The sequence below is a fragment of the Cotesia glomerata genome, linkage group LG3 (genome assembly GCF_020080835.1).
Source record: "Cotesia glomerata isolate CgM1 linkage group LG3, MPM_Cglom_v2.3, whole genome shotgun sequence".
Taxonomy (NCBI): domain Eukaryota; kingdom Metazoa; phylum Arthropoda; class Insecta; order Hymenoptera; family Braconidae; genus Cotesia; species Cotesia glomerata.
In genome coordinates, this window is record NC_058160.1 from 22381667 (window position 1) to 22398552 (window position 16886).

Consider the following 16886-nt stretch of genomic DNA (forward strand, 5'->3'; position numbering starts at 1 on the left):
TTAATGTTTTAACTTTTAATTAACTACTTAAATCTCAGTCTAGTTGCGAATTGCGTGTTATTAATTATTATTATTTACCAATACTCTGTTACCAATAAATAATTAGAATTATTTATTTGATGATAAATTAAAAAATTAATAATTAATCTTACGGAAGTCCGTTTGTAAAAAAGACATGCCTTACTAAAAAAGGTTTTAATTATTATAATAATAATAACAACAATAACTAATAAAAATGCTTAAAATGTTATTGCTTTTAAATACTTTTGAGCTTGCTATCTAAAACTAATAAAAAGCTTTGATAAATTTTTTTTTTAAAAGTAAATTTATTGATTAATCATTGATGTAATGCCGGTGCAGCTTTACTATTTTTAACAACTACTTAAATTTATAAATAATAAGTGCAAATAAATAGCTCTTCACTATCGTTATTTACTATGAATATTTTTTTATTCATTTTTAACGATTATTGAAGACTCTTTTTATTTGTAATCTTTTATTATTAATAATATATAATATTAAATAATAATATTAATTATTATTGTATTGGTTAAATATTATATTGATGAATAATTTATAATTATTTATCCAGTAGTTAGATAAAGCGAGTGAGTGAATAGAGGGAAGAATGAATTTAAAAAATAAATTGTTATCAAATGTAATGCTCGATGTTGTGATAGCAAATGATGTTTTGAATTATTATTATTATTATTATTTAATTATTGGTGTAGGTATTAAATTAATATTTAGCTATTTTATTTGTGATCAGACACGACAATATCTATCTTTTGAAATTAATGTTATTAATAATAATAAAAATAATATAATAATATTAAATAAGTAATTTTAAAAGATAGACAATGTTAATGTGTTGAAAAAATGCTAAATAATAGTCAATATTTGTACGTAATTGTGAATTTTGTGTCACCTGTTGCCTGTGCCTTTAAGATTATTAGACGCTGATTTATATACTTTAAAATATATCGGATATTTGTGGTGTTTATTTTTTAATTAATTAATTATCGGTCGGAGTGGGCTTCCGAGGAAAGAAACTAGATGTCGACGAAGATTTGAATTTATTGAATGACAAAAAAATAAAGATTATTGGGTGATTTTGTAAGCGGTCGTTTATCGCCGCGCGTAGAGAATGGGAGGATATGGGGAACTAAAAAGACATTATGTGTAGAAAGTCACGTACTCACGAGGATGAGGCGAGTTCATTATTTAGGGTCAGGAATTTAAAGTAACAGTAATAAATCGATTTTAAAGAAACTAAATAAATTTAATGAGAAAAACAATAACAATAATAAATGTAATGTTTTAATTGAGGTAGCGCTGCGAATGTCATCAGCTAGTCTTATCTGTAACGTTATCCGGTAACACGATGCATACCATTAAAACAAAATAATATTTAATATTATTATTATTAAAATTATTATTGATTATGATTATGATTATTATTATTATGATTATGATTATGATTAATTATTATTGATTAATTTAATTAACATTATACTGTACTATTATTATAGAATAATATTGAAACGAAAAATGAAACATTGCAAAATATTTCTTCTTTTTATTATTCCTTCTTCTTGTTTGTTACAATTTTAATTATTTTTTTAAGTAAAAATATTTTTAAAATTTGAGTCACTAGAGATTATTTTTTTTTTTTAATCATGTTGGAATATTTTTTTTTTTTTTTTTTTAGATAAGTAATTATTAATCACGGCACTATTTTTTGTCTTGAACTCAAAAAAAATTTATTTTTAATTATTAAGTAAAAATATTTTTTTCAAAATATTAACTAGTGCATAATTAATTTGGTAAAAATTTTTGTGTTAAAATAATTGAAGTTTTTTTAATAATAATTTTTTTTTAAAGTTCCGGGTTTTTTTTTTTTTTTTACTTAAAAATTTGTTTATTAAAATTAAAAAATCAACAAAAATCCAAATTTCAAGAAATAAATTTTATTTCACAAATAATGTTTTACAAAATATAAAATAATATACAAAGTAAGTAATAAATAAATTAAATAAATTAATACTTAGGGAAGAAAAAAATTACATTGAGCCTCTGCTATCAGATAAAATTTACCCAGTCAATTATATACCCATTGAATAAAAGTTGACAATAAAAACTAAAATGTAACTATTGTCAACTTATAAAAATGAACAAAAAATAATAACTAATTAATAATAATAAATACAATACAGTAATATTATATGCGGTTCTAATAATTAAACTAATTGATTTAGTCTATAATTTTCCAGTCATTAAATAAATTTACCTATCGGTTAATAAATAAAGATACATTAAATTAATAAGAAAAAAAAACTAAAAAGTAGTTTTACAATAAATAAAATGGCATGAAATAAATAATTATAAGTCAAATGGAATTGATAAGTACGAGGTAATTCGTTAAAATACTAAGCCTCAGTTTAAAAACCTACCTAATTATAAATTATAATTATAATTAAAATTAATAAGTACAGAAGACGGTAATTGACCGTTAATACTGTTTAGGCTGGAAAGACTAAATTATTCCTGCTTATCAGTTAATATTTGCACCTTTTTTGTTTGATTATTTTTACACATCATTAATTATTAATGATGTACTTGATTTAACTGTTAATTAAGTTAATTGATCTTCTATGTCATCATGCGGATCGCCGAATTGCTGAAACAAAAAAAATTTATTTATTTATTAATAATTCAAAATTAGTGTTTTAAAAAATAAAAATTAAATTTTTTTTTCACTTTTGGGCAGTTACAAAATCAATTGAGCTGAAGAATTGTACAATAATTGACATAAAGATAATTATTGAGTTGATAATTTAAAAATTATATCGAAAATTGATTAATTAAATTTAGAGAAATTATTTTTTGACTAATTTATAATAATTATTTAAATATAAAAATAATTTATTAATTTAAATATAAAAGTATGTCTAAAATTATGTAAATTAATGTAATTTATTGCGTTACAAATATTATTAAAATTTGATTGATTTTTATAATATTTAATGATAAAAAATAATTAATTATCAAGTTAAAAAAAATTATAGTTTACAAAAATAAAAATAGATAAATAAATACCAGTGAGGAAGAAATGTCATCGTTCTCTTCGCTACCAGATTCCGAATCATTGACAACAGTCTGTAAAATACGTTGTAATTTTTGCAAGTTGTACTCGATGCTCGATCTACGTCTCCGACCACTGAAACAAAAAAAATATGCACGTTAAAGATAAAACATTATTTTTTTTACACAAAAATTTAAATATCAGCAATTTTGAGTGTTTGAACAAGAGATATCGATCGATCTTAGTGATTAATTATCTGTCAGGTGATACTCGGCTAGTTAAAGATTGATTCACTCAAATGAAACATTATATTTATTTTATAGAATCTAATCAAATGAAATAATTAAATGCTGATTCCTCTGGATTCTGACCTGACCCAACTTAATAATTTACGCAAATTCCTTCTTTCCTCGTTGTACGTTATATTTCGAGCATACTTAACTCACTAGTTACTCTACGAAGTACATATCATTTATACATATTAGGGTGCTTCATTTGAGACGACTATTTTTTTTTCTCACTCCATTGACAAAATATTGTCCTTTACATAGAAAAAAAAATTCTCACCAAAGTATAGTTCTTAATTTCTATTTTAAGTACTCGCTGGATGAATTTAAAGTTTCCTCATATAATTAACTCGTTAAAATAATTTTTTTTGCTTAAAATATCTATAGCATAGCGACATTTCATGATATTTATTTGACCATGGGCGGAAGTTGTAGAGGGATCCTTCCTCTTTAAAAGCTCTGACAGCTTATTTCCAATTTATGAGCTATCTCGCCAGTAAAAAATTGTATATTCGATTTTTGCTCAAAAGTCGTGGTTTTTTTATTTTTTTCTCCTAAACTATTGATCTGACACCAAAATTGCAAAGGACCTTTTTTGTAAAGAATTTAATTTTCTACAAGATAGATTGATAGCTGAACCCTTTCAATGAATTGCCTCTGAGATAAATTTAATTAATGACAAGAAAACAATAAATGACACTATTTTATCGTAATTTTAATACTTTTTAATAAAATAACAGTTGATTAAAAAAATTACAACATATTCTAATAAATATAGTTGTTACATAGAATATATCCAAAATATATAGTCATACATAACTCCGGCACACAAAAAAAAAAGTGGTATGTACTTTGGAACGGACCTACCTATTGAAATGAATATTGACCCACTGAATTTGAATTTCAAGTCCGTTTGACACGGTCACCCTCCAATTTTGAGCATAATGCAAAAAACCCAAAAAATTGCAAAAAACTGCAGTCACAGCGATGAAAAAATTCTTGTGGACCCGGATCAAGTATGATTCTTGTGTATTTCAATTTACTGAATCTAAATCTGAACGTTAATTAGCCCAGTGCCCCGTTAACGTTTTAAAATTAAAAAATCTCAAAAAACCAAAAAAATCGGGAAAATTGCAGTTACAAATATGAAAAAACAATCTATAAAACATGATTAAATACTTTTCTTGTATTTTTTTACGAATGAAATACAAGAGATAATAACAAACGGAAGAAAAATTTACTGCGTAGATCGGTTGAGAACAAAAGAGTTCGATACCAATGAAGAACAGTTTGAAATTCGAGAAAATCGTTCTCTTTATTCTAGTTATACGTCATTTTTTATAGATATTAAAATTTTTTATATTTTCAGATTCTTAATTTGTATTTTATGCGTGAAAAAATACAAGAAAAGTATTTAATCATGTTTTATAGATTTTTTCTCATATTTATAGCTGCAATTTTCCCGATTTTTTTGGTTTTTTGATATTTTTTTTAATTTTAAAACGTTAACGGGGCAAGAAAACTTCAGATTCAAATTCAATGGAACAAAATACATGAAAATCATACTCAATCTGAGTCGAAAAAAATTTTTATCTCGATAACTTGAATTTTTCATGATTTATTGCAATTTTTTTTTTTTGGGTTTTTCGTTTTTTTTTTTTTTTTTTGCAAATTTGGTCGGCTCACCAGGCTAATTAACGTTCAGATTTAGTTTCAGTAAATTGGGATACATAAAAATCATACTTGATCCGGGTCCACAAGAATTTTTTCATTGCTGTCACTGCTGCAGTTTTTTGCAATTTTTTGGGGTTTTTTGTATTATGCTCAAAATTGGAGGGTGACCGTGTCAAACGGACTTGAAATTCAAATTCAGTGGGTCAATATTCATTTCAATAGGTAGGTCCGTTCCAAAGTACATACCACTTTTTTTTTTGTGTGCCGGAGTTATGTATGACTATATATTTTGGATATATTCTATGTAACAACTATATTTATTAGAATATTTGTAAGATGATTCAAAATTTTAAAAATTTAGGCATTATAACGATATCACAATGGTTGATTACAAAAATATACAATGTTGTAATTTTTTTTATCAACTGTTGTTTTATTAAAAAGTATAAAAATTACGATAAAATAGTGTCATTTATTGTTTTCTTGTCATTAATTAAATTTATCTCAGAGGCAATTCATTGAAAGGGTTCAGCTATCAATTTATCTTGTAGAAAATTAAATTTTTTACAAAAAAGGTACTTTGCAATTTTGGTGTTAGATCAATAGTTTAGGAGAAAAAATCAAAAAACCACGACGTTTGAGCAAAAATCGAATATACAATTTTTTACTGGCGAAATAGCTCATAAATTGGAAATAAGCTGTCAGAGCTTTTAAAGAGGAAGGATCCCTCTACAATTTCCGCCCATGGTTAAATGAATATAATGAAATGTCGCTATGCTATAGATAATTTAAACAAAAAAAATGATTTTAACGGGTTAATTAGATGAGAAAACTTTAAATTCATCCAGCGAGTACTTAAAATAGAAATTAAGAACTATCCATTGGTGAGAATTTTTTTTTCTATGTAAAGAACAATATTTCGTAAATGGAGTGAGAAAAAAAAATAGTTATCTCAAATGAAGCACCCTAATACATATATTAACACTTTTTAAGCTTTATAATTAATCACGCGATTGATAATTTAATCATTTACTGAAATATTGAGGAAATAAAAAAAATTATCATCTAATTAATTTTGAATTTATAATTCGCTATTTCAATTTTAATTATAACTAAACATTTATTTTTAACTTTTCTTCAATGGAAAAGTAAAAATATAATAAAAATGTGGGTGTCATTTATTTATGCTAAGAGAGAATAAATTGATGATGGAAATTTATTCTGCAATTTACTACGACTCTTGATACTATAAGATAAGAATTATAGTAATTTGATATGTATATATTTGTAACATCATTTTGGTACGTTACATTGTATTGCTATCACGTTTTTTTTTTTATCAACAAAAAATGCTAATTTTTATTTTCTTGTAAATTTATACTCGATCCTTTATTTATCAATTCAAATTTGTTCTTTCGACCTTAACTTAAACAATAATTATTTATAAAAATTATTTTTATGTTTAAACAAAAAAATCAAAATATAAATAGTATCTAAAATGAATATAAATATTCGTCGCACTTATAACTTTAATTTAAACTGACTAAATCTGAATCTAAGAAGATAGTGCTTGAGTAGATAAAATAATTGATTTTAATCAACGGTCAACTTTAAAATTCCGTTTTAAAGTACTTGAAATAGAATTTGGTCATCAAATTTGATAAGAGTTAGAATCAAATTCTCTTCACACGATTAATAAATCTTAGATAAATTATATTTTGATGCGTAATACTTATAATTAATAAATGCGTAGTACTTTTTTTCGGCTGATAATTATTTTCATTTATATTCGTTACGTCAGTGGAATTTGTCAATTTGTTAGTGATATAATTATAAGGGTTCAATGAAACGTGTGACTATATAACTATGATATAATTTCGGGTGACTAGTAGACAGATTTCTAGGGAACAAATTATTTTAATTATTATTATCGTTTTTTTTTTGTATTGTATGTTATGTTAATTATCAATAAAACAAAAAAAAAACTGCAATTTTTTATATTGTAAAACACTTACATTTTAGCTGGATCCACTCGACCAAATCCTACGGGGACGGTCACTAGCTTCCCTCTCATACGAGCTAGAGCCATCAGAGTTTCTAGTTCTGCTAAACGTTGATCTGATACACGTTTACGTCGGCTGAAAAATGGAATTTAAAAATTTTTAATAACTTTAAATAATATCAATTAAAAAAAAAAAATTTTTAAATAATATTTTGAATATAGTTTATTTCAATATTAAAAATTATAATTGCATGCATAAAATTTGAACCTTCTAATTTTGTAAATATATTTTATTTCAAATATAAAAAAATGTAATTGTTATTGTTTATGAATTAAAAAATGTAAACTTTAATTTTTTAATTGAATTTTCAGAAAATTCAAGTGAAGAAAGATAATAAGTCAAAATAATTTTGTGCTTACGTTTCTTCAGATAAAATAACATTGACGTAATAAAATGAAATGAGTAATTAAGTATGCAAAAATCTCGGATAATATGTGACTTTATTGCATCAGCCGAAATGCACTTACTGAACTTTTACTCAGATCTACCGGCCACCGATCCATTTTAGCAAGCGCTCCAACTAACTCAGTAATTTCCCACTGAAATTTTCTACTGCAAATTTTGATATTTCAGTGAAAAATTACCAAGTTTACAAATAATTTTTTACAATGAATATTAAAAAAATTACCTAAGAACTCCTCCAATAGATCTTGCTTGTACGTCAATGACAATCGTACAAATAACAATCACCACGATAACCGTCTTGAAGAAACATAATTTGTTGAAACTCGTCATGTTTTATTTAGAAAATAAAAACAGTTCCTCTTAAAAAGTCCACTGGGGAAAAAAGTTTTTATTGAAAAAAACTAAAAATTCTGACCACAGTCACTGGAAACGATTCCGGAAACTTTATTGCGAAAATATAAACGTCAAGCGGCAGTTTTATAGATTGAAAAATAAAAAATAGATCAATTATCAATAAATGAAGCAAAACTCGGTCCTGTCCTTTTTATCTCTTGTTGAACTGTACCATTCAGCTAGTTGCTTCACGCATATATACTCCAAGAGCGTTGAAGGCTTCTCCCTCCACTCTATCGGCGATCCTCCCTCACTTTTATCTTGCGCTTACACCGTGTACGAATCTTGCCGTATAAAATCCAAACATAATTGATCATGATCACACGTGATAAGTATACCTGTATCTATATACCGATGTGAGCCAGCTGAATTTAATAGCTCGCTTACTAAGGGCCCAAACATCCCGCGATGACCACCAATAAGCTTATAATCCTCACGCCCCCATCACGTCTGACCAGACCGCCGTACTCTCCTTTAGTCATCATTTCTTTTAAATTTAAATTTAAATTGTCTTTCTCTTATGAGTAATCCGGCAAATTTTTCACTCACCTGAATAGCAAAATTATAAGTTACTATTATTGGTAAATAAAGTTAAATTATTACTTTCAACATGTATGTTATATAATTAAAGCCTAAGATCGTTTTTTTAAAATTCTTTTCTACGAAGTATGACTCAACTAGATTCGCATACATTCTTTTCACTAAATCATTTCAATCAATTTCAATTTAGATTATTTTATATTTAAATTCTACTAGTATTCAAATATCGTTTTAAAGAATTTTTATCTGAAGAAATTTCAAAAATTTTTTATTTATAAATAGAATTAGGTATTTTTATATTTCTTATAATTTTATCAAATAAATATTTATCGTTCTTTTTTTTTAATCATTTATAAAAGAATTATTTATTTTTCTAATGATTTTTAATATAATAATACACTTCTTAAATCATGAATTAAATTTAGTTTATCTAAGCTTTTTTTTTTCAATCAGAAAAATGGATAATAATAATTATCTCTAAAAAATTGTAAAATTTAGATAAAAAATTGAAAAAAAATAAAAAATTTATAGTAAAAATTTTTATGCTTAAAATTTATACAAAAAAATTCTCGACTTTTTTATTTAAATTAATTATTATAAAATATTTTCAAATGTGCAAAACTATTGCAAGTTAAAAAATTTTTTATAATTTATTTATTTTATATTTAAAATTTTTGAAAAAAATTCTTTATAATAATTAATTTGTTAAGAAACAATCGAATTTCTAAAATTTGAAGTATTGTAAATAATTAATTGTAAAGTAAAAGTAAAATGGTCCATTGATTGATATTAAATGGCGATATAAATATGAGTATTGAGAGTGGGAGAGTGTGTTCTTGACCTAGGTTAATACACATAATATGCTACTACAGAACGAAGCCTCCTCGTGTCATGTTAATGTATAATTCTCTTCTCGGTGGTTCTTATTCTACTCCTCCTTATTTCACACGCCGTCGTCGGTATTTACGATTCAAAAAACGTACTGTACAGTATATAGTACTATGCGAAACCGAGCCATTCATTTTTATTTTATAGTCGAACCGACTATGTCCAATTCTAAAAGAAGAAAATAATAAATTTAGTTACTACAATAATCGGCGTATCAATATGATTATACATTCTTATTCTCATTCTTATTGGTTATTGCTTCCAAGATGAGACATCTTTATATTTTTATTTTTCTTTTTTTCATATTAGCTTATATAATAAATACACTATACACGATTAAATTTTTTTTTATGCTGTATAGAGAGATAAATTATTTTTACAGAGATGTTGGAAATTTCATTTTTTTTGGAATCGATTTCTTAATGAAAAAAAAAAATGTTAATTACTTTACTTTGATGCGTAGTTATATGTATGTCGCAATAAGATTTATCATATTTATACAGGAGCTTTATTTTAAAAATTGTTGTTTTAATTTTGGCATTTATTTTATTTTGTTGTAAAAAATAACTTTTATTAGGAAAATATTTATACTTCCTCTGTAAGAAAAATTCAATAAAGTAATTTTGGCAAAAAAATATATTTTTCAGCGGAAAAAATAAATTTTAAAAAACTAAAATCAGCAGACGTCTGATTTATTATATCTTGGTGTGAAAAATAATTTTCAATATCTTATTTCTTTAAGGAAAATTTTATTAAAAAATAATTTAGCAAGAAAAAAAAATATAAAATCAGCAGACACTCGATAATTTATTTATATAAAATAAATTTAAACAAGTTCAAACATAGGAAAAATGTTAAAAATTAGTATGTGCATTTTTTCAAATAATTATATGTAATTAGTGTATATAAATAATAATTATAACCCGTCTGCTGTTTTTATTAATACAAATCTAAATATTTGATGAAAAAAAATTTTTGAATAAAATAAGATCTTAAAAAAAATTACGAGCAATATATTTAAATAATCTAGAATAAAACTTACGAAACTTGATAAAAAATGATAAATTTGATACTTGATTATTTATATTGGATTTTTTAAATTTAAAATCTGTTAGCAGTGAGAAGGCCGGAGCGATTTAAAATTTGAATTTGTTGATGTCGATTGGTGTCGGGTCTGTGAAGATAAAGCTAAGCCACTGACCTATTCGTTTCTAAAAGCCGACCATCGAGCGTCACTGGAGACCGGCGATTCCCAAGTCAAGAGAAGAGTCTCCTCCACGTAACTTTCGGTTCCCTAGAAAATAAAAGTCCATTATTTATTGTAATAAATTAAAAAATCACATTATGTTATGTATAATGTAAAATAGTTGATAAATTAAATGCCGCCAAAGATGCGAGTGATATCTCAAGTAACTTAAAATCCAATATTGCGTCTTACCTTAAAACCTTACGCTTTTACACTAATAATATGAAAGTTAGCGTTAGAAATAAAAGAGAATTAATAAAAAAATTTACATCCGATGACGATCGTAGGCGTCTGCCTTACTATTAAATAAATAAATAAATTTAACTAAAAATTTTTCGGTTATTGTCACCATCTGTAACAAAAAAATTATTGTTATTTTATACAGCAAATTATTTTAATTGGTTTACAATAATTATCATTATCTGGTTATTAATATTCATTAGGTATATTTATATCTACGTCTGATTATATTATTTTAGTAAGTAACATTATTTTAACCGCCCGATTATCGGATGGGGGAATGATATCACGCCGATTTGCAAATACTGACAGGAGCCACGTGATAAATAAAAAGTTGCCAATTTTAGTTATCTATATTAAAAGAATAAAAAAAATATACATTTTTTTTACACTAAAAATAAATACTAAAAATTTATTCGGGCTAATGATGATGATGAGTATTTATAATCATAATTTAACACTTCTTAATTAACATAGATAAATAAAATATCAAAAATTGTGGTATAATGAGTAAAAACGCATTAATTTCATAAATCAATCATCTGGAAATGTAATTTTAAAATTATCAATGAGTTTAAAAACTTTCATGTGTCTGCAATCCTAAATTATTTATTTCGAAATATTTGATAATGCAATTAGTCGACTTTAATTTTATTTTTTAAATAAGATTTAAGTATTCATATCATTAATTTATTGCAATTTGTAGATATAGATTATTTCTACGCACTAATTTCTTCTCAATGAATAAATAAACTACTACGGCTTACTAGAAAACTACGCGGAAATATTTTTACTATTGCTTATCTTACAATTAAGAAAAATGCTGTGATAAATAAACATTTTTCATTTCTAATTATATCATTTTCAGAATGAAATATATTATATTAATATGACACAGCATTAATAATTGTAGAAAAATAATTTTTTGAAATATTACTGATTATCAATTGAAACAAAAATTTTATGGTTTGAACAAGTGCCAAATATTTAGAAGTGTTTTTCAACAATTGTCAACAGTTTTCAAGTATTTTTGCATTATTGTACGATTACGAAGTTTACAGATATAACCTAGTTGATTATTTTGGTAGAATAGTGTATTCTTGGCGTCCAATGTTTTTCTTAAATCATTGATATAAACAGAATATAAATTTACAGTAATCAAATATATACCAATTTTGATCAATTTTATGATCATAAATTTTACGAATGTGATAATTGTAAATGCTTGTGATAATTTAATTGTTTTCTTAGAATCATAAAAAAATGGCGCCCAACATTTAACGTAATTCTTTTTGATTTGATTCTTGAAATGGCAAATCTTGACTCTTTTTTAAACCATTTTCCATAATTAAGGGGCACACCTAGTGTGACAGCCTAAAAAAAGGTGATTTTTGGGAATTAAAAAAAAAACTACCGTATCAATTGTTTAAAAATTTTAAGGGTATATTTATACATATTTTAAGAATATACAATAAAACTTTTGAAGAAAAAAATTAAATATTTTTCGAGTTACCCGCGATCTCCGACGGCGCTAAAAAAAAGGTCTTCCACTGCTGCAGTGATTCCGGGCTTCTACGTGGATGAAACCAAAAAAAAAACTAGAAAATATTGTCCGTACAATGACCTACGGCCGAAAAAAAATGTCAAAAATTGACAAAATGGCGACGTTTTAAAAAAAAAAAGTTGAATTTTACCCAAAATTTTGGTCGTTTTTGGCCTGCCAAAATTAAAAAACTGGTAGGTCATTGTATGGAGAACTATATACAGAATATGCAGAAAAAAATTTGATAGTGATCGGATCATTTGTCTCTGAGTAATCACTGCAGCAAATTCGAAAAATGCTGTTTCGAGAAAAACGCGTTTAAAGATAAAATGATCCTATTCTAATTGCCGAGAAGCTACTCTAAAAATGGCTGTAACTCGAAAACTATTTGAGATATCGATTAAAAATTTTAGTATGTTATTTTTAAAGGTATTACCTATCGAAATATGAAACAAAAAAAAATCGATTTTTTAAAAATTTCATACTAGGTGTGCCCCTTAAAAGATCAAAATTCTTTCTTTTTAACTTTTTTATACTCACAAACTTGAAACAAAAATTATAATTGCATTAATATAGGAAATTCCAATCTTCAAAAAAGCGGTAGTACAAAAAAGATAAAATACTTCTCTAAAATACCAGAATATGCAGTACAATTTTTATTTATTAATTAATATTAATTATTTATTTATTATTTATTAACAGACGTAAATTTACTCACAGATAACAGTGCTTGATGGATGTTATATAATAATATGTAATTAATCTTATTGGCTACTGAAAGAGGCCTGGCTCAGAACATAATCATACGATGATTTTAGTTTGATTTTTACTAATAAGTTATTATCTATTATTCTTAATAATATCAATCAATGACCGATAGTGAGCTAATAGCCAATACTTAAGACGTAAATTAATATAAAAAAATTCCATTGATAAAACGATTTCAAGTATTACACTTAATGACGCAATCGGTGTAACCATTTACAAGTAGATTATTCACGTGCGATCCCATCTTTGGAGATAAGTGACTGGCAAAGATTGAAATGTTGATATTTACACTAACTATTGCAATTGATTACTTTTATATCATATTGCATCAATTAATATTAATAATGATTCATATATATTAAGTGTGAGTGATAGATGCGAATAATTTGTGTCGCGGACATAATAAATTAGCATCGAATACCTAGGTGTCATTCACCCGACTAGATTCTTCCTATATTTTTCTCCTTTCTGCCGCGACCTAAAGCTGATTCATTAAAAAAATTTTTTATGTTCTATTAATACAAATTTTTCAAATATTCAAGCGGACTTATATAAAAATATATGACTCTGTGTCCAGAAATAAAATTCTTGAGCTAATAAAAGCTGGAAAACAATCGGCTGGTACTAAACTGGCAATTAAACTTTAGTGAATGAAATAAACTGTGCAAGTAAAAAAAAAAAATAATTACAGATAAAGCTAACTCAAATAACTTGAAATAAAAAAGGCTTTTAGGACTGCGGATGACTAAGCTGGACCCGGGGATTAACCGGTTAAAATTTCGCTGAAATTCTCACGGGGTTTCTAATGGTATTTCCGGCGATACATTTTTTATTTCATAATTATCGGCAATCGTTTCATTTCGCTTAAAAAAATTTAATACAAAAAATCCAAAGTTGTATAAATCGTTAAGCCGGTAAACATTTGTTTTTGCATGCAATAATAAATACCGATCAGTATGAAGTTGCGAAATTCCTGTTATTAGCAACTTTAAATTATATTTTTAAATAATTTGAATGCTCACTGCACTAACGTACGAATTTAAACGCGAGGAAGATCACGTATGTCCTTGCTGACCTTCCAATCTATGCAGACAAGGATATCAAAGGTTTGTGAGTTCTGGCAAGTGAAATCATGAATAAATTAATTATTTTGCCGAATAAATCCCCGGTAATTTATTATTAAATTTTTTTATGTATGGAGAAATTTATTCCCGGAAATTCCTTCCTCGTTGAATATATCCCACACTGAAAAAATATATATGCGCATATATGCTGACAAAAATACATATACGTCGCACATATAAAATATATACGCTATACTTTTTTTTTGCCCCCGTATATGCGGCATATATACTATACTGATTATTTAATAGTTTTATGAGTAAGTTCATTTCCCATCATGCGAAATAGAAGTATATATACATATATTCGTATGATCAGACGGATTAAAATGGCCTCGATTTAACACGTCTCGTACTGTTGTATTCCAGAAACAAGGACATAAAAAGTAGGTCATCTAAAATGAGAAAAAATTCAATTTCAATTTTTAATTAAAATTCAAAATAAATTATTAGATTTATTTGTTTATAATTGTTATTGAAAAATCTTTGTAAAGTGTAAAAGCTTGTGTTACATTTTTTGCATTTAATAATAATATATTTACCTGATTTAGTATTAGCTTATACATGATTGACTTGTATGGATTATTGACACTAACGACTTATTTTTATACATCACTAAATCTTTAAAATCTAATTAAACTTGCTTCAGCAGACTTAATGTTATTAAATAAGTCATTAACCCTCGAAAAATTTTTATCACTAATTAATTCTTTCGCTGTGATTGTTTTGATAATAAAAAAAATATTAATACAGTAAAGAATAAATCTGTGATTTACAATAAAGAAAATTTTTTAGAAATTTACATGATAATTGAAAACCAAACCTTGATAATATTATTAATATTAATATTTTCTTCTTCCCATTTTATAAATTTATGAATAAAATATCAGGAATAACGCGAAGATATCGAATTCCTTAATCACAAAAAAACCTCCGCGAATTTTCACGTGAAAAGTATGAGTATCTGAAAAAGGAATTATATAATGAATAAATTAAATTGGAATTGATAGATATATTAAGCCAATTGGATTATTATAAAAGAAAAGAATTTAATAACTTGTCTAGGGGTCTTTGCGCTTACCAAGGACCAAGTTTAATTATCTTCCCAAATATTTATAAAAAAAAAAACTCATAAATTATGAATAATTGAATAATTCATCGAGTATAAATATTGTTTACGTCACTTTTAAAAATTGATCACCACGAAAGGAGGTAATTTTTTTTTTTTACTAAGACTTTTTGATGACGTTCTTCAATTTTCATTTCACTCAATTTTTAAACCAGTTGTAGTAGTAGTTAATGACCCATAATTTATTATTATTGATTAAAACTCGTTTTGTGTCATACCTCAATATATTTATTATTAATATTTATAATTATGCAACTGGTTAAATAAGTTATCATTATTTGTCATATCTTCACATCGACGAATACTATAACATAAAAGTGTTATATCTGTATGTGTAATTTGTTTCTATTCCTATAATAATCTGACGTTTTTGTATCACGTAATACATTACATTCAAAATAGAAAAAAAGATGATAAAAATCTTTGACATTTTATTATAAAATAAAAGTATGACATAATCACTCAGTACTTTGACCTTTAAAAATTCTAAAAATAAATTTTCGTGGTTAAAAAATTTTATTTTTAACATTTACTTGAAATAAATTTTTCAATTATTTATGAGCTTGTATAAGTTAAAAATTAAAAACCAACAAATACTTCCTGGCGATTTGAATCTTCCATAAATTTCATTTAAATTTATTGCTTTGTATTTATAATTTAATGTTATTTTTTGTGGTTTAACATTTGATTACTGTAAGTTAAAAATAAAAAATAAATATCATTATTAATTGAATTTGGATCGCTATAGATGTAAGAACTAGATATCGGAAATTTATGGTTACAAATAAGGGATATACTTTCAACTGATACTTCTAGTAGAGAGAGAGCGTAACTTAACAGATTTTTATCGGACTTTAATTCTAAGATTTGTGGCAAACATTATTTAACACTTGTCGATCGTCAGTTTAAAGTTTGAGATTAGAAAAATTTTGTGCCATTTATTTATGTGATTGAATTTCTAAATTAAGCTTCTGAAATGTATCGTTTGTTAGTTCGAGTTTGAAGAAAAAGTTTCACCTTGAAATAACCTGCAACAAACAAATAAATATAAATATAAAATTTATTTATTAATAAAACTTTACAAATAAATAGAAAATATAAATTATAAAAAAAAAAATTAAACAAAAATTGAAGGGATGAAAAATTTACTTAGCCAATTATCGGCAAAGTACTTGAAATGCGGAAGCGAATACAAGACGGAATTCCACGAATAAGCGGGCAGACAAACAAACGGATAGCGACGTCATGACTTACTTTACTGCAATTTAATATGACGTCATGCGTGCCGAGATTCTTACGGTATTAGTGTTACTACCCGCGTCAGATCGCAAACAAATAATTTATATTAATGTGGGAATTTCAGAGCCTACTGTTGAGCCGACTCATCTAAATAAATAGTTCATTTTTTTTAAATAATCAAATGACATATGTTTTGTTATTGATAACAAATTACTACTGAGATAATAAATTGTTTTTATAAATAAGGGACACATATGTGTTATTT

At 25.3% G+C, this 16886-nt stretch overlaps 1 protein-coding gene and 1 long non-coding RNA gene across 2 annotated transcripts; both read right to left on the reverse strand.

The window, feature by feature from the left end:
* Window positions 1–2353: 2353 nt before the first annotated feature.
* On the reverse strand, window positions 2354–8470 carry LOC123261600. Its single transcript, XM_044723285.1, has 4 exons — window positions 7738–8470; window positions 7062–7184; window positions 3100–3220; window positions 2354–2680 (listed from the first exon to the last, which is right to left on the reverse strand). Exons 1-4 carry the CDS (start codon window positions 7842–7844, stop codon window positions 2636–2638), a joined length of 396 nt encoding a protein of 131 aa, XP_044579220.1. The 5' UTR covers window positions 7845–8470; the 3' UTR covers window positions 2354–2635.
* Window positions 8471–9210: 740 nt separating this feature from the next.
* Window positions 9211–10910, reverse strand: LOC123261252. The gene is made up of 3 exons (XR_006508636.1): window positions 10774–10910; window positions 10537–10629; window positions 9211–9503 (listed from the first exon to the last, which is right to left on the reverse strand). It is a non-coding gene; the product is annotated as an uncharacterized LOC123261252 (long non-coding RNA).
* Window positions 10911–16886: the final 5976 nt, after the last annotated feature.